General features: G+C 43.2%; 4 protein-coding genes across 4 annotated transcripts; 1 reads left to right on the top strand and 3 right to left on the bottom strand.

Moving 5' to 3' along the window:
* Positions 1-8,995: 8,995 nt before the first annotated feature.
* On the bottom strand, positions 8,996-9,397 carry C8R40DRAFT_1043450 (uncharacterized protein; the record flags this gene model as incomplete). Its single annotated transcript, XM_046224163.1, has 2 exons — positions 8,996-9,219; positions 9,253-9,397. Coding segments are annotated over 2 exons (369 nt in total), but the record flags the coding sequence as incomplete, so codon positions are not given.
* Positions 9,398-9,598: 201 nt separating this feature from the next.
* C8R40DRAFT_1169841 (uncharacterized protein) lies at positions 9,599-13,255 on the bottom strand (the record flags this gene model as incomplete). The annotated part of the gene is made up of 7 exons (XM_046231443.1): positions 9,599-9,973; positions 10,994-11,113; positions 11,171-11,329; positions 11,391-11,674; positions 11,766-12,276; positions 13,122-13,193; positions 13,241-13,255. 7 exons carry the CDS (start codon positions 13,253-13,255, stop codon positions 9,599-9,601), a joined length of 1,536 nt encoding a protein of 511 aa, XP_046087272.1.
* A 4,172-nt stretch (positions 13,256-17,427) lies between these two features.
* Positions 17,428-19,149, top strand: C8R40DRAFT_1068951 (uncharacterized protein; the record flags this gene model as incomplete). Its single annotated transcript, XM_046226059.1, has 6 exons — positions 17,428-17,445; positions 17,606-17,837; positions 17,881-18,075; positions 18,130-18,324; positions 18,517-18,791; positions 18,886-19,149. The coding sequence occupies 6 exons, from the start codon at positions 17,428-17,430 to the stop codon at positions 19,147-19,149; spliced, it is 1,179 nt and encodes a 392-aa protein (XP_046087271.1).
* Positions 19,150-19,873: 724 nt separating this feature from the next.
* C8R40DRAFT_1169838 (uncharacterized protein) lies at positions 19,874-20,113 on the bottom strand (the record flags this gene model as incomplete). Its single annotated transcript, XM_046231442.1, has 2 exons — positions 19,874-19,936; positions 19,997-20,113. The coding sequence occupies 2 exons, from the start codon at positions 20,111-20,113 to the stop codon at positions 19,874-19,876; spliced, it is 180 nt and encodes a 59-aa protein (XP_046087270.1).
* Between the last annotated feature and the right edge of the window lie 2,604 nt (positions 20,114-22,717).

Genomic DNA, 22,717 nt, shown 5'->3' with positions numbered 1-22,717 from the left:
GGAGTACGAAAATTGCTGGATCACCTTTTCTTTGAAAGTCCTGACAAATCCATATTCAGCAAGCAATAGAATAAAGCCAATGAAGACGACGAAAGAACGGAAGATGATTTTTAGTGTGGTGTTCAGATGGAAGAAGTCGAAAGAAAGCTGAAAATCAATGGCGTGCTTTAAGTGTTGCCCGCGAAGCGCGTTATTGCCCAAAAGGCGGAGGTCACTTTGTAAGGTGTTACATGATAAAGTACATTAATACGAATTTCGTCTAATTTGTGTGAATTTTGCGTGGTCTGATTACCTACTTTGGCTCATTCCAATCATTCAGAGTATCCAAAAAGAAGTAGATAGAATATGCATGTAAAAACTGACTTACATTGTCGTCACATTGCGTCGCAAAGAGGTACCGACCACTTCAACGGTTTTGCAAAGATTTAAGGTGAACGAATCTACATTCAACGAGCTTGACATCTTGATATTTCGCTAACAAGATACATTGACAAACGTGAGCAGAGCATGCTGAAACCTCGTAATTAGTGTCACTAGGAAATTAGCATTTAAGTTGTTAAACTTGGATAGAGATCTTTCAGGTTTGAATTTCCATAACCGGAATATATGAGTAGGCGGAAATGTAGTTTTGAAATTGGGGCTCTTGGCTTGTTTATTGTCCTGGTCGATTTTTGAGCAGTTTTAGAATAAAAACCTTCCTTTTCATGTTCCGATAATAGATTTCGATTGAGAATCAGATCGCGAGTACTTATGTTGCCACGTGAAAGTCTCTAAGGATTCTTCTACGATGAGATCACCCCAAAGCTCAGCCGAGTGTACGGCATCTCGTAGCGGCTTTAGATGCCGTAGAATGACTGTAGAAGATTGTAGAATGTTCGTGACTGGGGGGTAAGGCTGCATGCGGCAACGGCCGAACATTTTAATATTACAACTAAATAGCTATGACTGGGGGAAAGGCCGCAAGCGGCAGGTGCCGAACACTTTCAATTACCTATCTGCTACATCAGCAAAGCATGGCTAAGGGCTGAGAGTATATCCTAGTGCTTTCACTGCTGGGAAATGCTCTCAATTGCTTTCAGACCCTTAGCTAGGATGTAGCTGTTGAAACTACTTGGACTGAGCTGGAAACTATAATACCATGACAAGTCACTTCTTGCAGTCTGCACTGTTTTCATTGCCACATTCTCAGTTGTCTTCAACTTAGGTCTCAATTCTTCTGACTCAGAAATGTTATTCTTAATCTGAATGGCCATAATATATGTGGACCTTTTAGTCAGCAAACACAAGAAAGTATCACATATGCACTTGAACTGAATGGCAAGTGGTGAAATCTATGCAAGCTGCACTTATTGAATGGCGTTAGGCATTACGTGAAGTCAAGGCAAAGACAGGAAACAGCTTTTGAATTGCTGGATAAAAGTTTTTGAGTTTTTGGCAGACAAAATTGAAAGCTTTGAGTAATTGGTTTCAGATTGACACAATTTGAATGAATTAGATCTTTGCACTTGTGTCTGGAAAAATTCACAGTGGCTGACATTGCATGATATTTATCTTCATGAGTATTTCATAGGTTATTGGAACCAACGTGCCTGAAACACCATTTGACAAACTCAGCTTAGTTACATTTTTTTCTGTGCTTAACACTGGGCCTCTATTACTGGAATTCTCTATGCAGATGCAGATTCAGGAGCAATACCTTGAATGATGTTCTTTACACCAACATAAAGTAATAATTGTTACTAACACATGACCATGAGAGATGGCCAAGCTCAACTTCCCCCTTACAAAATGAATGGAAAATTTTAGTAAGGAGTCTTACCTAAATGTCCGGCAATAACCACCATGATCTTGACTTTTTGCACAACTAAAATCATCAAAGCAAACCTCAGTGAGGGTGTTAGAATAGCTCAATTGATTGATCTCCAAAATTTCACAGTGTGTTAATCTTTCTCCTGTAGTAGTTTAAGTAGAAAATGTGTGGTGTGGTAATGTAGTTGTTTGGGAATCAAACTTACCTAGTACACTTAATTTGACTATCCTATTCTATCCTATCCTACAGGTAAAATAGACAAAACATTCTTCTGAGATACATAGTGCTACTAGTATAATACTTATGATGTTTTCAATAAGTTTTATTATCTGCAAAACCTGTATGTTCAGCTAAATAGCTGAAAGCAGCTCAGAGCACATGGGAGCACTTCCCAGCAGTGAAAGCACCCAGAGCAGGCTTTGATTTTTGCTTTGGGTGCTTTCGTTGCTGGAGAGCGCTCTCCAGCACCAAAAGTAAGATATTCAACTTGCTCTGGGTCTGTTGGGAAGTGCTCTCAGCTGCTCTCAGATTATTACTTAAAAATATTTTTTTTTTTTGCAAATGAGTAGAACAGTGGCAAGAAATTCTCCACACTAAGCAGGTTCAAATTTTCATAACAAACAGATTAATTTACATGAACTGGTTGCAGAATATGTAATTGCTAACTATGGTTTTTCTGGATGAGGCTGTACTGTAAGACCTGGGTCAGAATTGGTCTTAGGGTAGGTTTTGGTATAAGGGTTTTATGTTGCAGGGTGCTAAGAGCAAGCTGGAGCTCGAAGAGAGCTACGGGAACCGCAACCGAGGACAAAAATAGCCTAAGAGTAGTTCAGATTGAAAGGGTTGATCTTTGAAGAGGTTCCTAGGAGGTCCTGGAAGGTCTGCAGGCTGTTAACAGGGGCTAAAGGTTACTAGGAACTAGGGAGCATTGGATGGTTACGTAGTACAGGTTGTGGTAGATAGGATCAACAGCACAGCATTGTTATAGATTGTGGCTGAAGTGAGTTTTGAAATTGAGAGATCCCGATAATGTTATTGCATTTTGAAACTGAAAGCAAACGGGCCTCAAAGCGGCAAAAGAAGAAAATTAGTATGAGTATCAGTAGTTCAAGTATAAGAGAAAGATAAGGGAAACAAGTATTCAGTAATGAAGAGTAAAAGAAAACAAATATAGAGAAGAAGTAAACAATATAAGGGAGAGGATAAACACTCAATTTGCTATCGTTGTGTTTACCCTCTCAACGCAATAAAGTAAACTTCGGTGGAGAACGGAATTTCGGAAAAAAGAATAAAATGTTTTTTGTGATCACGGTCCAGGCTTGTGAGAGTATCGAGCATGGAATGCTGGTACCAATTTGTCAGCAGGAACTCAGGAGAGCTCATTGTCAGTACCTTTGTAACTGGCCCTCCAAATGTAATAACATAGAGGACAATGTTTATATATTCTATCCAGTTTGGAGTCCAGGATTTCGGCAATGTTGTATTCTTCTTCACCATCAACTTTGATTGGAAGTGGAGGAGATTGAGTATGATTTGAAAATGGGCTCAGCATAACCGGCTCCAGCTTTGAGACGTGGAAAACTGGATGGATTCGATGGAGATGGTCTGGGAGCTTAAGCTTGTAAGACAAAGTACCAGGTTGACTGATGACCTTGAAAGGATCAAGATATTTTTCACAGAATTTTTCAGTAGGACGAGTAGATTGAATATGCTTAGCAAGAACAAATACTTTGGAGCAAATCGGGAACTGCGGGTGTGAGATTCTTTTCCTATCAGCTTGTTCCTTGTAATGAGATCAAGCTAGAAGGATTTCCTCTCAAAGGAAGTCATAGAGTTCATCGAGGTTATCAACAAAGTGTGTGACTATAACCCCCCTAAGTTCTATGGAGAGTGCTTTGCCAAGGGCCCGGAAAAATACTGAGACAAATTTAGAGCCACGATCAGAAGTAACATGATTAGGAACACCATGCTTAGAGAAGACATGAATAACAAAGAGCTCAGCTAGTTGTTCAGAAGTAATAGTGTCCAAAGTTGGAATAAAAATTGCTTGCTTGGAAGATCAATCAATGATGACTAGAATAGCTGTATAACCATTTGACATTGGCAGTTGTTCAATGAAGTCCATGGTCGGACCGGAACTGGCAGAGGATTCAACAAGCCATAGATAGGGCTGGTGGCACCGAGGCTTATTGCAACTACAGATGGTGCAGGAAGTAATGTAGTCACAAACAAAATCTCTGACCTTAGGTGTCATGCCCTGTTGGTAGAGCTCCCTTCCTTACACTGCTGGAACTACGTAAATCAGTCGTTTCAATTGTCTTAACGAACCTCCCATCCTCCGACGGACCTCCCATAACTCTTCCTTCCATCCTCCCACAGATTTCCCATAACTCTTAACGAACCTCCCTTAGACTTGCCATAACCGGGATGGCACCCCATATACACTGTTAACAATCTATCAACTCAGCCTCATAGATTCCGCGCCGCACACCATCCGCTTTGGATGCTTGCTTCTTATATTTTGAACACACACCCTTTTGCATAGGTCTGGTCCCTGTCCCTTTGTACCTGCTAACTATACGGATTTCTGTTACTCTCTGTTTCTTTATCTCTGTTTCTCTACTACTATCTTGTTTCTATGGTCGTCTAAATGATCCAATACATGCTTTTACCTCATGCATAAGCAATTTGAGTGAGTCTTTGAGCTCCCTCGACTAATACTAATGCTCCCCAAACGTCTATCATTTTGTTGAGCCAACCTTCCCCAAACCTGCTCAAGGTCCCCAAGTGCTCCATGAGCTCAGGGACCTTGATGTAGGTAATGTCGAAGCTATCCCCTACATTAAACTACATATCGCTTTTCCATTACTACCTCAAATGCTTGAGGACGTCAGCCTGTACCTTCACTTCCCGGGACCTCCCTCCCGGGCTTACACTCCATCGGGAGCTCTTACGATTGGAACTTATTACAGCTATGATCTATGACGATGCTGTGCTATCAATCCTATCTACCACAACCTGTACAAGGGGTGGCTCCATTGATCCCTTGAGAGGGGCTGTGAAACCGGCATGCTGAGTCGCGGTCAGAAAAGGACCATTGTTGTCAAAACAGGGGTGCTCTAACACCAGGCGATGGAGACCCTCATTCTCATCCACCGCATTGGTGAAAAACCGCTGAATGCTGCTGATGGACCACATATAGAGATTCCCGTGAATACCCCAGGCTGTTTGCATGCAATCTAGAGCAAGTCGGAAGTTGTGGGCAATGACGTCGGGGTCGTCAGAGTTCAAACCATGTCAGAGAAAGGCAACAACCGCCTCAATGATGGTACCAATCTAACGGCTGTGACAATGGAGGACAGTGGCGGGATCGGAACAATAGAGATGGTGTGCAAAGGTCACTGTCAAATCCATTGATTACTGATCCACCTGACCCCCATCACCGATTACTGATCCCCCTGTTACCTTTGTCCTTCTACTGCCTTCCGCCACCTTCCTTGTTTCTAAACTGTACAGCATTACATTGTCATTTCTCACAGATTGGGCTACGTATATAAAGTCAACCCCCCTTTGTCTAGGTCTAGTCCCTTATCTTGTCCTCTCTATTATTATCTTGGGACCAGGTATGTGCCTATTTACTAGTACTTATGACTATGATACTCAATATATCTCTGTCATTATCTTGGAACCAGGTATGTGCCTATTTACTAGTACTTATGACTATGATACTCAATATATCTCTGTCATTATCTTTGGACCAGTCTGCCTAACACTCCACTTAAGTTTCTCCATCTTATTGGTTTACTCAATCGCTCTGCTAAGTCAAACCGCCTCCGCTGGTTTGTGACATTAGGTCAAGATCCATTACTGACAGCCTACCAATAAGGTTGTCCTTGCAGGATCCACATGCATTATGTCTTCCACACCTGTAAATCTTTCTGATCATACTACTACAACAGACTGTTATGCTCTCCAACACGCACTTGACCCCAGAAATCAGCACCACATCCACAATATTGACAATAGCTGGTATGGCTGTGACTCTCAGCCTTGCCCCCACGTGCTCTCCAATTCAGTTCAGAACCCAATTACTGTAGAAGACACCACCTTTGTACCAATTTCCCACTCCCGATTGCCTACTATTACTATGTCGTCTCCTGTCCCACCTGCCCAGACTACCTCTGCAGATAAACTCATGATTCAGCTCATTAAACAAGTAGCAACGTTTGCTACAGCCATGGAGGAATGCTCATCCTCCAAACCCAGCATAAACAAACCCGAGGTATTCAAGGGTAAAGACAATAATGAAGCACGTCGTTTGAGAGCTCAGTTCCAGAACTGGGCATGAGAACAACCTGATCTCGCCAACAGTCAGGTAAAGCTTATCAAGTCGGTCTTGGGCTTCTTCACAGAAGGCACTGGAGACTGGGCAACTTCTCACCTGCTACATTTTAATGCGGAGAATTCCCGTTTTGAAGGCAATTGGGAGAAGTTTCTTCTAGAATTTCATTAGTGATTTGAATTGATAGACCTGGGTATGGAAGCCCATAATGTGATCAAATCCCTTAAGCAGAGTAAAGGGCAGACACTAGCAGAATTTGCTCAGAAGTTCCAGGACATTGGAAGTCGGACTGAGATGTCTGACATCAATTTAAGGGAACATTTCTACTCTGCACTAGTTCCAGAGAAAGACAGAACCTGATCTCCATAAACATTGGTCAAGGAGTTGCTTGGACCCAAAGGAGGCCATTACACAAGCTGGATCAGTGGATATCTACTTGCATGACCCTACCCTGACCAGTCAAAACCTCGGACCTACCCGTTCCCATATGGCTCCTACTGATCCTCATGCCATGGATGTTGATGCCTCCCACACCAGTAATGGGAATATGAGGGAGGCTTTCCTGGCCTGCATGTGAGGATGATGTTTTGGCTGTGGTGTCTAAGGTCACATTAAGCACAACTGCCCATACAAAGAAACCACCTGTGGTTACTGTGGATGCTGAGGGCATTTGGAAGCAGTCTGCTAGGACAAATTCATGGGACTTGGACAAGATCAAGGATGACGACAGCAACCCCACTGTCAACAGATATCAGCTACGGGATCCGTGTCATTCCTGTTATTCCCAAATGAATCCTTCTACATCACTGCTTCGACTTTAGCATCCACTGTGGCTATCATGCTTGCTACTACAAGCTCTCCTATTCAAGACTTCTGCAACCAGATTGGCAAATAAAAGAACTACTAGACTATGCCAATGCCATGTTTCCTCCATTCTCCAGTTTTTAACAGGGTTTTTAAAGAGGGTATCCATCTTGGCTGCACTGAGCATACCTCGTAATCAGTTTGTTATGTTCACTACTTCTTCTTATGACTTGCATCCATCATGTACAATATCGACGATCCGGGAATTAAACTCTACTTTCCCACATTTCCGAATTCATATGAGACTAAGAGGAAGGAATCATGGTATAACAACTGCAGCCATGAAAGACTGTGGAGCTACCACCCTGTTTTAAAACCAAGACTGTCAAGCCCATGCCTCGGGCCTCCATCCCGCCGCTCGGTATACCGAAGATCCACCGTTTATTGTAATCTCACTTTTATTGTTCTTTCTCGCTACACATACCCTTTCGTTCTAGTCCCTCCTTATTGTCTTTTACTTCCCTGCAAGTATTACTCGTATAGCTCCTAGTAGTTAGTCTAGCGCTCCGCACCGATGCGCCGCTCCGTAGATATAAATACTGCCTGTACGCTACTGTAGTTCCTCAGTTTAATTATCAACTTAGATCTCCCTTCCAACTTAGCTCTCCTAAAAGTCTCCAGGCTCAACGCCTTGAAGCACGTTCTACTCAACCTTAGGACTTAGTCGTTCTTTGGTTCGCTCCTCGTCACTGGCATTACCACCACTCTGACTTGGCTGCTACTCAGTTCCTCCCTTCTCTACTCTCGATCTCCGGGGACTAACAGCATAACGGCAGTGTTGTTAATAACTTCACTACTGTCCCATTCGACCTCTGCCCTGAGACACCTTGTGGCCCTGGCACGGTTACACGGTGTACATGATCTTAACAAAGACTTTGCCACCCGGAACCCCTACATAAACCAGTCGATGTTTTTAATATCAATGAAACAACTAATCCAGCTGGACGGATCACCCATTTTGCAAACCTAGCACTCACAGTGGATAATCAGGAGCAATGGATGGACTTCTTGATCACCAACCTAGGAGGTGAAGCCCTTATCGTTGGACTCCCCTGGTTACGGAAGGTAAATCCGGAGATTGATTGGGAGAAATGACGACTTTCAGTGAAACCCTCTCAAGTAACTATAGAAGAAGTCCAAGACGAGGAGATCTTATACCCCCACCTAACTGCTGCTAACACAGAGAGCCCCATTGCTGAATTCCTGAACCCAGAATCTCTAGCCGAAACCCCTCACTTTGAGGCCTACCTCTCATGTCGAACCATGTATCGCTTCTCCGTTACCACCTCCAACACTCAAGGACATCCATCCTCAAGCCCCGTTTCCGGGCGTATACCTTCTTGGGAGCTTACAACCTCCAGACCCATTTTCATCTACGACCTATTTGAATCCTATATTGACGTTCTAGCGAGTACAACTCCTATTATGCAATATTACAAGGTTCGGTACTTCTACCTAACCTCCCTACGCCTTAGGGACCTCCCTGGACCTCCTAGGAACCCCCTCAAGGGTCACCACCTCTTTGCCCCAGCCACTACTAGGTCATTCCTGTCCTCGGTCGCGGTTCCCGTAGCTCCCTTTGAGCTCCAGCCTGCTCCTGGCACACTACAACATAAACCTTTGTATACCAAACCCTACCTTAAGACCTATTCTAACCCACGTCTTACATCCTTTATGTGGATGGACTCCCAGCAGGAAGTGTTTGACACCCTCCAAGAGGCCTTGATCTCTGCATTAAGAATGATATTACAATGAACAGTGGATCTCGGAATACCTTGGATATCTTCTTTGTCAATTTGATCATCAATTGTTGGTGTGTACCGACATCATGGTGGTGATACTTTTACTGAGTTTGCTTTCTCTGCTCCTTCTCTAGGTAGTCACTCATCATCAGTAATCCCATATTTCTTAGGTTGAGGTTTCACAGGCAGTTCTTCCCCTTCCTTGAGATGGATTGTAGAGGATACTGTCGTAGCATATCACTGCGCGATTCCGCGGTTCTCCTCACCGTCGGTAAGTGTGGGGATTGGTTTTCCATGCAATCTGATAGTGTTGTTTTTGAAATCTAAGGCCATTCCATGCTTTCGCATGAACATGGTTCCAAGCACAGCATCATAACAATCAATGTTAGCAACATTGAAGTAATCCTTGTCTTGGATGTCTCCATTGTTCCCATTGTATAATCGATGTGGTGCAGTACACCCTTATGAAATACGTGATCAACTCTCTTTTGTACTGAGTTGCGGTGTTAGCGAATTTTCCAGCCCGAAGGGCTGTCTATGTGTTATCTGAACAAAATTCGGACTCAGAGCATCGGCAGTACTTTCGCTATCGACCATCACAAAGGCCTGTACACCATTAATCTTGACCATGGAGCATAGGCAACAATTTTGTTTGGCGCTGTGGCTTGGTCAGTTTCCTTTCTTGGTAACAGAGATTGCTGCTGGTTTCAGTGTAGCTTGATATCCTTCATCATTGGTGGGTACCACTGATCACAGGTATTCCCCAAAATTGAAGATGTCGCTCTCAGAGGCTGACGCTGGCTCATTTGTCTGTGGGTGATCCAATCCTTCATGCATAGTCTATTCACCAAATTGCTCTTCGAGTTTGTTGCGCCAGTGCACTGTGAATGTATCCCAATCTTGCATGTGTCCCATATGTTCTGGGCTTGGTTCATCACTTGATTGTGGTGCTTCATTCAGTGGTAAAAACTCTTTGTCAGCTGCATCGCTCTCATGCTGAGACCCACCCTCCGGATTCATGTCTTCAGCTCCATCACTTTCATACTGTGTCCATATGTCACTATCCAATGTATGAGGTGTTTCATTATCTAATGCCTCCTCGAGTCTGAAGAACTGTTCACTCTTCTCTTGAACCTCCTCAGTAATCCAATAAAGTTTAGGCTTTGACGCCTCCTTTACTCTTGGTTCATTTTGGAGTTTCTTGCAAATGGGCTGCTGCGGCAGTGGTCAAAACTGCCACAGTCAAAGCATGCCCCTTTAGGCTTGTAGTGCTCTCAGCTGAAGTGTGTCTTGGAATTGGTACTATCCTTTTCCTTACGCTTCTGGCACTCGCAATGTTCCTCTTCATAATCAGGGATTTGGTATCATCATTTCTCAATGACTTGTAGGCGTTTTGGTGATTGTAATTGCCAATTGTTCTAGATCTGTTTCCCCGTAATTGAGCTTTCTTCCAGAGCACTGGCATAAGGCAACATGCTCTCCTTATTGACTGATTTCATGGCGCGCTGACCTTGTTCAACAGCACTGCATGCATTTGTATAATACTTCCCTGTGCAGTCACCCCGCCTGCAGGAAATGGCGGATGGCATGATCTCATTAATGAAGGACCGTTTGGCAGTAATTTTCTCAATCCGGGTCATATCATCGCACATGGCAGGTGGTACAAGGAGGAGGATATGTTTCTTGAAGGTATATAAACATGGAGGAACGGGCATGCATGTTGCTCTTTGTTCCAACTCACTAAACATGCTCTTCACTCCTTTGGCTTTAGAGTAAGTGATGCGAGATTTGTGAAATGGAAGTCTTATAGATGAATCGCTGCTAAAGACCGTTCACCACTTGCATGAATGTCCACCAATAAGCTAATGGGTCTGGGTTATCTGAAAACCCATCCCCCTCTCTCTGAACATCATTATGGTATCACTGTAGTGCTTCTCCCTCAAGGAATGATGCAACAGTATTGGTTCTTGTCAAGTCAACAGATGTGAGAATGTGAGTCCCCCTGGAGCTACTATGCGTGGTAGGTGGCCCACATTGGTCTGCAATATTCATCCATTGAATCATCTCCGTTAGCCATTCATCAAATACCATGTAGTCTTGGTCACCACCCCATTTCCGAGGTTTTGACACATTTTGTAATACTACCTTCTGCGCTGCTGTTGTTAGGTTTGTTGGTGGCCTATACGGATAGAACATAATCAACTGCTCATAACAGTAAAACAATGCTCGCAGTACCTCTTCCTCACTACGAGGTGTTGGATCATACTCAAATATTTTTTTGATGTTTGCGTGAGGATCCTCCAATCCATACATCTGCAAAACCTGGATGTTCGCGAGAGCAAGGGTACTAGTTAACTGTTGGGAGTGCTTTCAATGTTGGACAGTGCTGTTAGCCGAAAATCCAGGTTTTACAGATGTACCGGTTTTGCTGGTAAGGTTGTTCCCCTTTCTTTGGGGTCTTACTCTTGTTTCTGTCATTCCGTCAAGACCCTTCATGACTACTGTCATCAGGCTCATTTCCTCTAGGTGGGCCGCCTGGCGGCCCGCCTCTAGCAGGACCCTGGTTTGATCCTGAGTCGAAGTTTCGAGGATCCGGTGGAGGTGGTGAGTGGTCTCGACCAATATCACCTACCGGTGATGGAACATTTCGCGCGGATAGTCTACCTCCATGAATATGCCGAGCGTGAGACGGTCTGGCTTGAGGTTGTGCCACCTTTCGTGGTGGGTGACTCTGATTTTTGTGTCTGTGATCATGTGTTTGGGGCTTTCCTCCTTTCTTTGTAGGTTCAGGGAATTCTTCCTCGGTAATCAGTCTCCAATTGATCCTGAATTTAGGTTCTTCAATATTATAGCCAAAATCATCATCAAATAGCAAGCTTTGCTCAGGTATGTTCGAGCACTCTAAGTTGCCATAGACTATAGTCTTCACGTCGTAGCAATTCTAGGGCAACCTGTCTCCTTAACTTTTGTTGGTATTCCCTAGTCCGGGTCAGGCTACTTGCCTGACCTGCTTGAGATACGTGTGAGAGGGGAGCTTGACCAGTCTGTGATGCTGAATCCTCCGGTGTTAATTTCTCTCTCAGTACTGTTTGGGGGTTACTACCCCCTAGCTTAGGATTGAGACCAATGGGTCCCACTATAGGTAAGTCAACAGGATTGATTGGTCTAGGGATAGTCGATGTATCAATTACATTATAGGTCGCTCGAGCCTTTCCTTTCCATTGTGCAGGTGAGTTTGTAGATAACGGACGCGTCATATCTCGTCGCAATTCATTATATCCGACAATCGGTTCTCCCAGTTGACTCTGCTCTGGGGATTGATTGTCTTCCAATACTCTCGGGATCCTAGGGTCTGGTGAGTTACTGTCTGCCCCATTTGCTGATTCTCCGGGTGATATATGAGCTTGGTTGCTCGATAGGTCTTTCGGTTTGGGTGGGCCATACTGCCGACGGATGATTTGGGAGAGTTCGGAGGGTTTTCCGAATAAAGAAGTTGTTTCGCGTATTCCGCGAAGATTCTACTCGTTGCACGAGTATGAAAATTTTTCCTCGTCGTTGTCGACGTTGCGGTTGTGCCCGGTTTGCTTGTGTGCTTCCGAGCTCTGTTGCTTGATGTGCATGATGTTCCCAAACTTTTTCCTCGTTCTGAAGGAGTATAATTACTTTCGAGTCCTTGGTTTGTCAGTAATTGCCCAGTAGACAACATCTGTAGTTAAAAAAATGTGTAACGTCGCTCACCGGCTTCAGCCACGAGTTAACCAGACAGTGTTTTATAATTGACACTGGGTAGTACAAGCATTCGTAGATGTAGCGATAAGCGTCGTCGTAGTAGAAGTTAAAAAGATGAAGCTCCCTCCTCCGTCGGCGCCTGCTCCTATAACCTCGATTACTCGTTATATCCATATCCGTTACAAGTGAGTAGACTCATAACAGGATTGGACGAACATGAGGTGGTAGAGTATAATCGTAATCTTCGTTGAAAATATAGGGAAACATAACCGAGATGGGAGGTAAACAGAATTTATGTTCGACAACAGGATGATTGCCAGGTGGTGGAAAAAGAAAACGAAATTGCGGCTCAGAATTCGACAACGGTGGCGGAGAGAGAGGACATTGATGTTCTTCGAAAAATGTCGCAGTAGTTCTGTCAGAGGCGTCGAGCGATTGATTGTTGGAAATTACTGTCATCGTTTCCTCTTGTTTTGATTGGTTTCTACGCATTCTTCGACGTTGATTCTTCAACGAAATTTATTTGTGATGATGACGATGGACTACGTTCAGAAATCTCACATAAAACCAGTTCTAAAGTCAACGAAGTTCAGATAGATGACTATGAGTGTTTTCATGATTTTTCTGTACTCACCTTTATCTGGGGACGTGACATCCCAGTGTCGTTCGATAATTGTGCAACAGTTCGTTTACCGGGTAAAGAAGTCTATGGAACGATGAGTAGTAGACTGATACAAGAACACGACGAAGTACCTGGGTTAGAACCATATTAAGAATTTTTATCTGGTCCGGATGCAAGATATTTCGTGTTTTCGTGATTCGTTTCATGTTAAACTGTGCTACCTTGCTGTTTTCTTTGAAAATAGCAGACTCAGATGGTGGGTGTAAATGACAGAGAAGGACCGGTGCCGTATTTAGTAGTAACTCTGTAACATCATCTTCGATGGTCACTGCACGAGAACCCGTTTTAGAAATCCATCTGTACTTTGAACTGTTAACTTGGCGACAACGATTATAACAACCGAACTCATCTGAGCATTGGAATCGCGATGTTGTGAGTCGTTAATCCCAAGCAAATGTATTCTATCTGATATCGAATCAGTTTTAGAGCAATTTTGCTGCATCTGCAGTTTTCTTTTTTTTTTGTGATAACTACAGCTGTAAATTTGAAATATGTCTTCTTTTTTTTTGCCTTGCATACTAATGCGAAGCTATCTGTGCAGTACATGGTCTAGCAGCAAGCAACGCCTTCGCTTTTTTTTTTCATTGGTTCGCAACTGCGATATCCCGATAGACTACGTGAGTGAATTGTACTAGTATGAAATGTTGGATACTGACCTTCACACTCGTAGATGAGCAGATAACATAGTTTGTTTCATGTCCACTCTAGTGCTGAAGTTTGTTGATGAATTCAAACATATGGCAGCTCGATCTAGTCTGATTTCCTTTATGCAATTATTCAAGTGAATTTTCAACAAGCGTAATTGCAGATTGATACGGAGCAACGGCATAGGAAAGGAAGGAAGATTAAGAACGAATTTGAAGCAGATTCGACTGTGGATTCAGTGAAAACGTTGTACGCAAAATTTCCATGTTGAAGTTCACTCACCTGTTGATTTTTTTTTTCTTTTTTTGCTATATCCAACGAACAAATAGTCGTTGTGCAATTTCATGATCATGCAACGATGATACAAACATTAAGTATGCAAGTCACCTACGCAATCGGAACGCACCTCTTTTGTTTCTCGTTATCGTTGCAACAAATTTCTTCGCCTATTGTCGCCTCCTGGCTATATACGGACCAATGTCATTGGATATTGCAGATGCAGACCTAGGCTCCTTTCTGATTTCGATACGGCGAAAGCTTTGAAAACCAGATTCGGGTAACGTTGAACTTATGTTGTGATATATCTATGTCATCTGTTAGTTCGCTAGCTGATACATGGAATATGGCACACAGATTCAGAACACAAATCTGAATTACTGGTGCGTCATTAGAGCTGAATTCGTCAGTCGAAACCATGTGAATTTGTTTTATCCAACGCAGACTTAGGTTCGTAACAGCCGGATGGCTATATTGACAACGTACTGCAGTAACGGGCAGTATTCTACGAAATACGTTGTTGGTGATGTATTAATCTGTTAATCAAATAGTAAAACTGCATTTATTATAGCAAAGGTGCTTACCGAACACAGATTAACATATGGAGGTGAAGTGATCTTGAATTCGTCGAAGGACACGGCACAAATGAATCGGTCTCTGATTCTAGGCGTTATCTAATAAACATTACCGTACAAACACAAATGGAGTTGATTTTTGAATATTGAAAGGTGAATGATCAGTGACCATTCATCGTTTGAAGTTACCGCTCACTCTGTGGGTAGATGTAATCACAGCAATGGGATAGTTTCGCGATGGGTAGTTCGATGGCGATCGGATCTTTTAACTTGCAGTGATAGCTAACATATTGATTTCATTTCTTGATTCGTTTCTTTCTGTGAGAGAAGACTCACCCTACGATAATCTTTGTGACAAGAAAACGCAATAGAAGTGTGTTGTGGATCGATGCGATGACAGAGATGATTGACTAATTTCGCAATACTTAAAGTATATTCCGTTGTCTTTGAAGGTGGAGTGATGATCTGAATTTCAGTCCTGTAGTCGTAGCTGATGTAGTTGTGATAGGATCTCGTTTCGGAGCGATGTTGTTGAACATATGCTAACTGCTGTATACAGATCGAAGTCAAGTAGACGAAGGTGTTACGGAGCTTGATCTATCTAATGATATATTGTGGCCTAATTTTACGCATTATTCAGGAGATTGACTGTCGTTGTTGAAGGTGAGTCCAAACAGATCCTCTTCGAAGATTGTAGTATTCATACCTTTATCTAACAGTTGTAGCTATTCCATCTTCGATGCTTGGTTGAAAGATGTTGTTAGTGTTCCAAAGCTCTGTGCTGTAAATGTGCTAATCAGGTAAGTTGATAACTGTAATGCGACTCTCCGGCAGATATACCATTGTTCGAAACATCGAAGTCATAGTTGAGAGGTAAATGCGTAAACGAAGAATTAAGAAAAGAATCAATCATAGTATGTCCCACGGTGATAATTCTGTAGTTTTAACGGTCATCTCGACTTGGAAACCCGACTGACCATAGCCTCGTTATCGCTCCTTCGCTTTCATAAGTGAATTTCAGAGTTGCTTTCGAAAAGCATATGGTTCAAGCGACGTATCAGTCTTTCTATCTCAAAACGGAAAGGAAGGAAAGCAATACGAACAGAAGGGGGAGATGTTTTTGAGTATTCTTGGCAGGTGTTTCTTCTGAAATCGTTGCGAGTGTTAACTTTGTTTCTTAATAGATGTTTGTCGTGCTTGACTTCAGAATCGCCCACGTACAAGACCGAAAGTAGTTCAAGTTTCCATCGCTCTTCCTCAGTTTCAACTTTGAAGATATTGAAACCTTTCAAACACCACCGTAAACCAATCGTTATATTCTCGCATTCGTACACGTTCGACGAAACAACTTCCAAGATAATAATAATTCCAGATCTACCGTGACAACATCTATCTGTAAATCTGCAAGAGTACATATTTTGAAGGCTTTTCAATCGAGCATGTTGTGTTGAAGTACATTAAATCGGGGTCTCGGTGAGTGGCCGCTACAACAAATTCTTTCAATGTTTTGTTACTCTATAGCTGATAGCATGTTCTAAGTTCTTTTAACGTTCGTCCGAGCATCAATTCATAACCAAACGTCAAATAGATTTGTCGTGAACGCTGCATTCGATGGCTTGTAGCGGACAAGGGAGAGTTGCATATACATATCAGGATGATCGGTGTCTTTGAACATCAATCTCGAAATACTTGTAATCTATTCACATTGGGCATCAAGGAAAGGGAAAAGGAATAATATTCATGCAACTTAAAATGATAGTGAGTCGCTCGTTTTACTTTGAAGATCGTTTCTATCATTCTTGAGCACGGCAGGGATAGCAGGAGAATGAAGTCATTTCTCACAAGATAATGGCGATGAATACGGATGATTATCTCTCTGAGATTCGGTCTTTGTTGGAGGTGCTTTAAGTTCGTTTTCATGGTGTCCATCTTCTATTCGTTCCCCTATTCAGGTGTTTAGTCTTTTGACAGGTCATTCCAGGATGCGCGAAAACGCGTTTTGTATGATCTTCCGTCGGAACGGGGCCGGTTCACCTAAATCGTTGAAAAATCACCACTTAGTATCTATCTCTCCAGTATTCGGTGCCGATAGATTACTAATTGAGTGTGTTCAAGGAATACAACCACTCGTCTATGAAAACACAGCGCTATCTATGGGGACGAATGTTTGTCGCTCATTAATTCGTTAGAAATGAACTCGTCATTGCGTCATGAAGATGACTCTCATTTGTTGGGATCATACGGCCAGACGGTTGTTTGATTATATTTTAACCATTTTGCTTCCCTAAAGCTAATGGAATCGATGCCGCCGGTGATGTGCTATGATTCAAGTCTATTTACGGTTAGCCAATATAGGAAAAGCATAACGTGGTTCATGGAATTGTCGGTAGAGTTCCGCTTCATATGGTAATGCCATCGTTTATATTGATCACGCAGACAACGCGACAAGAAAAAGCAAAGACCTGGGTTACTTATCTCGTGAAAGAAACGGTAGAGTGTCGGTCGGTGATCGGGCCTGACAATTTTACCCCGTCAATCATATCGAGATCATTACGGAAACGTCCACGGGTCCAGATTCAGAGACGCGCGTGATCTGTTCACGTCGCCGGTTGATTTGTTTCGATTTCCCATTCTTGTATCACGTAGCAATAAAAACCGCATATTTCAACGGCTCTTTGTCGCTCGGAAGTTGTATCAAGAACATTGAGACCTCGATCGTGCATACCAAATCAGGACGGCAGCTTAATCATCTGGATTTCACTATGGCGGTCCGACTGTACGTGCGTTCGATTCGTCTCATTCGGATATCATGAAGCCCAGGTGTGATGTTCTTCCATTAAGAATCTCGACTATTACTCGGTGAACAATCACGAATTTAACTCAAGTCAAGACAATCCAGTCTCCTATAAAGCCAATTCCTCTTAATGTCATCGTTGTCAGCATATACTTGTTGTTCCATCGATTCGACAACCTACAGACCTTGTTTATTCGCTGTTGGAAAGATGTTTTGTCAAGAACTGTGGCTTTCGCAAATGTGACACAGTGCATATTTTTCCAACTGTTGACCGGAAGGGCAAGTTCGAACTCAAACAAGGAGATGGTGCAAAACGAAGTCTCAAAGATGAAAATAACGCGCAACGCAAAGCCACGGCAGGGAAAGAGTTCAATTGGAGTTTGTTATACATGAACGTCTGTGATTCAATATCGTTTATCAGCGTCGTTGCTCATCGTCGCATTTCAGCGTGATGCTGTGGCTTCGTCCATTGCTGACCGGATGAACATACCCAAAGTCGACAATGTTAACCCTGATTCTGACGATCCACCTTTGTCTACCAATCCTGGCGTTGAGCTTGCGCTCGAGACGCATATTATCAATGAAACGAAAGCTTATCTTGAATCCAATGGCGTCGGTCTTGCTTCGTTTTCATCCTCTTGAACCGCCCGTGCCGATACTACAATTTTAGTCAAGAACATTCCGTACGGAATGTCCGATACTCAGATACGGGAGCTGTTCGAACCGCATGGAACTGTCTCCCGGGTGCTGGTGCCCCCAGTCGGTACCATCGCGGTTGTCCGTTTTGAGAAGCCAGACGAAGCTAGCTGGGGCTTCAGAGCAGTAGCTTATCGACGATTAGGCAATTCGAAAAAAGTTCCCATCGGTATCTTCACCGATGCTCCTACTCTTTCTTCTGCATCATAGTCCGCAACTCCTGGTATCATTCCCGCTTATGTTGTCAAAAGCCCGGAACAAACTGCTGAAGCGACGAATGAAGGCGTGGCGTCTTCTACTACCACGGAGCGGATGAATTAGATGTTCTGAAACTTTCCTTCGTTTGCTTTCGCGCGCGTAGAAATGAAGCGGGATCGAAATAGATCTGACGGGAAGTTGAGTATGGGACATGGCTTTATTGGGTTCAAGGATGTTGATGGTGCACGGAAGGCCATGAACAGTATGCAGGGCTTTGTCCTCGATGTCCACGCATTGCATATCAAATTCGGTGATCGTGGTGCCGATGAGGATGTTGATAAAGGGAAAGATGGCGTAAGGTCGAAGAGTCGAACGACCAAGCTGATTGTCAACAACGTGCCATTCGAGGTGACAGAAAGATATTCGGGATTTATTTGGGTATGTGAACTCTGTTTCATTCTCTCATCTTCATGAAATCTCACTACTTCAATGAAGATGTCATGGTTATCTGAGATCTGTCTGGCTATCCAAGAAATTTGACTCGCGAACGCGTGGATTTACGTTCCTTGTCTTTGTGGCAAGGCAAGAAGCAGAAAATTCCTATGCCGCTCTCCGTCATACAGACCTATTAGGATGGCATTTAGATTTCGAGTGTTCGGAGGAACAACAGCAGGACTTGGAGATGCTTGGCGAAAAGGCTGGAATAGGCTTTGGTGCTGGAAAGGAGATGCCTGGTAAGAAGAGAAAGCTAGATATGAGCATCACTGACGAGAACGAAGAGGATGAGGAGGAATGAAATCCAATATGTAACTCGTTTATATCACGAATACTAATTAGTTTCGCTGTTCATTGCCAAAAATTGTATAGTGCTGGTCGTTGCTTGCGGATTCGATTTCTCATGACATCAATGCTACTACTTATTCAGTCATCAGTTGTGAAACTGCGTAAATAATCCAATCTGGGTCGTATATTGAGAGACTAATTAGTTTGTGATAAACTGTATTTTTTTCCCAAATCCGTTCCGTAGCACAGGTCATCGTTACTAGCCACACCTTCCGGGGATCATTATCTCCTACGACTCGCTCATTCAAGGCATACGGAATTCCTTTCTCGACTCCTCTTGGGACATCGACTAGGGGAAGCTCTCCAATTATTCTATCACCATCCATCTCCATTGCTTTAACCCCTGCGGTCATGTTTTCCGAGTTGTTTGGGTTGCCATCAAACAGGTAGTGTCGTGCGGCGCAGTTTGGGCAGATACAATAGCCATTGTTGATGACGAGCCTGGTGAGAGGTATCTCGAGTTTGCGGAACATGCAAAGACCTGTGCGGACATCGGACAGGGACAGTACATCAGGAGTAGTGATTATGATGGTACTTGAAGAGGCAAATCATTAAGTATACAGGTCATAGTGCATGAACAATGTTTAGTGTAGAAGGCAGATACGGAGGTAGGAGATTGACAACTGACAAATCACGATTCACTTACTATCTACATCATCCAACTGACCAACACTGAGTTAAATATCTCCTGTTCCCGGGGGAACGTCTACGACAACGATTTCCAAGCCTGAAGAAGCACCCTGAGACACGCCAGCGGACCAGTTGGTTTGGAATAAAAATTGTTGTACGACTTTTTGTACCATCAGATATCGCCAAACGACTGGCGTGTCTTGGATGATCGGTGGTTCAGACTCTGGGTTTGTCAATGGCGATGATGAAGAGTGGGACGCTGAAGGTAGGAGATATGCCATGGACATGGTCGAAATTCTGTGATTCGTGATTGGGATCAAGTCGCCGTCTGTAGGAATATCAGTAAAAAGTGGGTAAAAATTGATTTTCGGTTGACCTCGCGTCAGACCAGGTCTTCTATATTTTTCAAGCCAATAAGTGTCGGGATAGAAGGACCGAAGACATCTAAGTCTAATATTCCTACCGGTAGCCGTTGTGGAAGCAGTGATAGTGATACAGCCAAGTTAGCTGCAGCGGATGATATCAACGACCTTCAGTCACTTAACCGGATGAGCACACATACCGGCAATCGTACTCTTCTTAACACCACCCTTACAGCTGGAAACTAAGACGACGCGCTCTACGATTGGGAGCTTGCACTTTGGAGATAATCCTCTACTGATGGGTCCTGTGCGGGGAGTTTGTGGAAGAGAACGAGTATTATTTAAAGGAAGGCCCTATTAGATCTGAATAGTGAGAATTTGAAGGTGAACATCTTTAAAAAGTCAATATTAATAGGACTAAGAAATAGCTCGCTAAAGGGTTCTCATGTTTCCTGGAAGCTGGTGCAGTAAATATTCTGCGCCTCCATAGCCGGGTAACTTCGACGTGAGAGTCAGCTAGTGATGAAATTATACTTGATCGTGCCGAATGACTTATCGTGTGAAATTGATCATGCAGACATGCGCGCTCGTAGACTTTTGCGACTTGACTATCTCCACTCATGCCTAAATCAACTGAATCTCATCATGTCCATAATCTGAAACTTCTTGAAACGGTTTATAGAACTGGAGACCCATCTCATCACGGCTACAGATCCGCTCTCAACCTACCAGAGATAATACGACTGGTTTACCTTCAAACGACTCACACAAAGAGTACCGCGACTGCACTCAGAAACGTCAGGAATGGAAAGAAAGGCGCTCACTCTTCCTCGGCAGACTCATTTACCTCTTCGAACAAGCGCTCGAAACCTTGAGAAGGTGCTATTGCTCATTCTGACCCCTGTCCCGTGGTGATGGACTACTACCCATCGAATTTGGATGGCTTTTCGTTCCACATTTTCCCGGAAGAAGACACAGAACTCGTCCCCGCATTCCATAATATCATTGAGATTGATTTTAGCAGTGAAATACCGGTCGATGGGCTTGCGGATCAGTTTTCGTCTTCCAATGCGTGGCAGGAAGAAGAAGATTGGTTTCGAAATGAGTCATAACGCATTAGCTTGGGACATTCCGAACCGTTTTCTGTAGACCTAGGAGAAGTCAAATTAGCAAAAACAAGTGGTGGGCGCTATGTTCTGACTACATCATCTTCGACATCATTTACATGGTTGACCCTGGTATCAGTGTGCAATTCTTGGAATTTGGAACAGGAATCCTTCGACTTCGCATATTCACACACAAAAGACCTCATACACTGTGTTAAGGTACTTGCACCACACGGAAGAGTCGCGACTTACCTGCGTTCAAATTTCATTATTATCCTAGACGCAAATAACACACTATCGTTCCGACTTCATATTGAACTCTGTGGGTCGTTTGTTATTCCACCATATTCGAGACCATTGCGCAGAGACCATACATCGAGGATGCGCAGTGTCGGGTGCTTTCATTCGTTTATCCTCGTAGTCCAGCTCCCCCGTCGTTTGAAGGTGTTGTTAATATTTCATTTTAGTATTCCACTCTAGGTCCTGCTCCACCTGTTGCTTCTACCGTTGCTGAAGAATCCATGCGGCATGACCGACTCGAATCCACACTTCTTCCCTTTCAACGACGCGCCCTTGGTTGGCTCCAAAACAGAATTACGATTAGGGCGTCTAATTGCCCACGGCGCGTATAGACGTCACATTTACCTCTTTGTCTTGTTGTTACCATAGTATGTCCTCAACACTCGTATTCGTCACAAACGCAATCGAGGAGATAAAATTGTAAGGATGCATTACGCACTGAATTCTCGTCATCGCTAAATCATATTTGTCTATATCTGCAGTACAATCAGCTACAATATCGTACTGCACGTAGATGTAGCCAGTATCCCCGCCTTTGTAAACGACGACGAATTTGTTAGTCCTATCGTAGTAAAATAATCGGAAGGAATCAGAAACATTTCCGATGTGGATTTTGAGGTAAATGTTCCGGGTACTGTTCGCAAACTCTAATCTTCTGACTCGATATCTCAAGGATCACATGTATCAAGATTTCAGTCAAGCTCTTTTCACAACAATGATAGACTCTTGTAGGTAATGCGCTGTAAACACACTAGGTTACTTTTAGACTAGGTGATAGTTAACAAATATTAAACTTTCAATTGGACCGTATCAGTCCTTTTCTTTCCATCCTTTCCTTAGTTGAGGAATGACTTCGAAATTTTCTGAATTTTGAGCGTCGGAATGGTTTGAGTGGTTTTGAGTGGTACGAAAATGATGAAACTGATTTGAATAATGAGAGAAGATTACAGAAAACACAGTTCTCAGTGTTGACCACTTCCTTTTTACGGGCTCATCTACTTACTTGATTGAATTCTACATGTTTTTCTAGAAAAGAAAAAAAAATAGAAACATATATCTACTTTAAGTGCAACATTTTGCTGCACAATTTATACCCGTTCTGTAAGTAGTGGTACGTTAGTAA

This window comes from Lentinula edodes, assembly GCF_021015755.1.
Source record: "Lentinula edodes strain Le(Bin) 0899 ss11 chromosome Unknown C8R40scaffold_14, whole genome shotgun sequence".
Classification (NCBI taxonomy): Eukaryota; Fungi; Basidiomycota; class Agaricomycetes; order Agaricales; family Omphalotaceae; genus Lentinula; species Lentinula edodes.
This window is presented reverse-complemented; position numbering and strand designations above follow the sequence as displayed.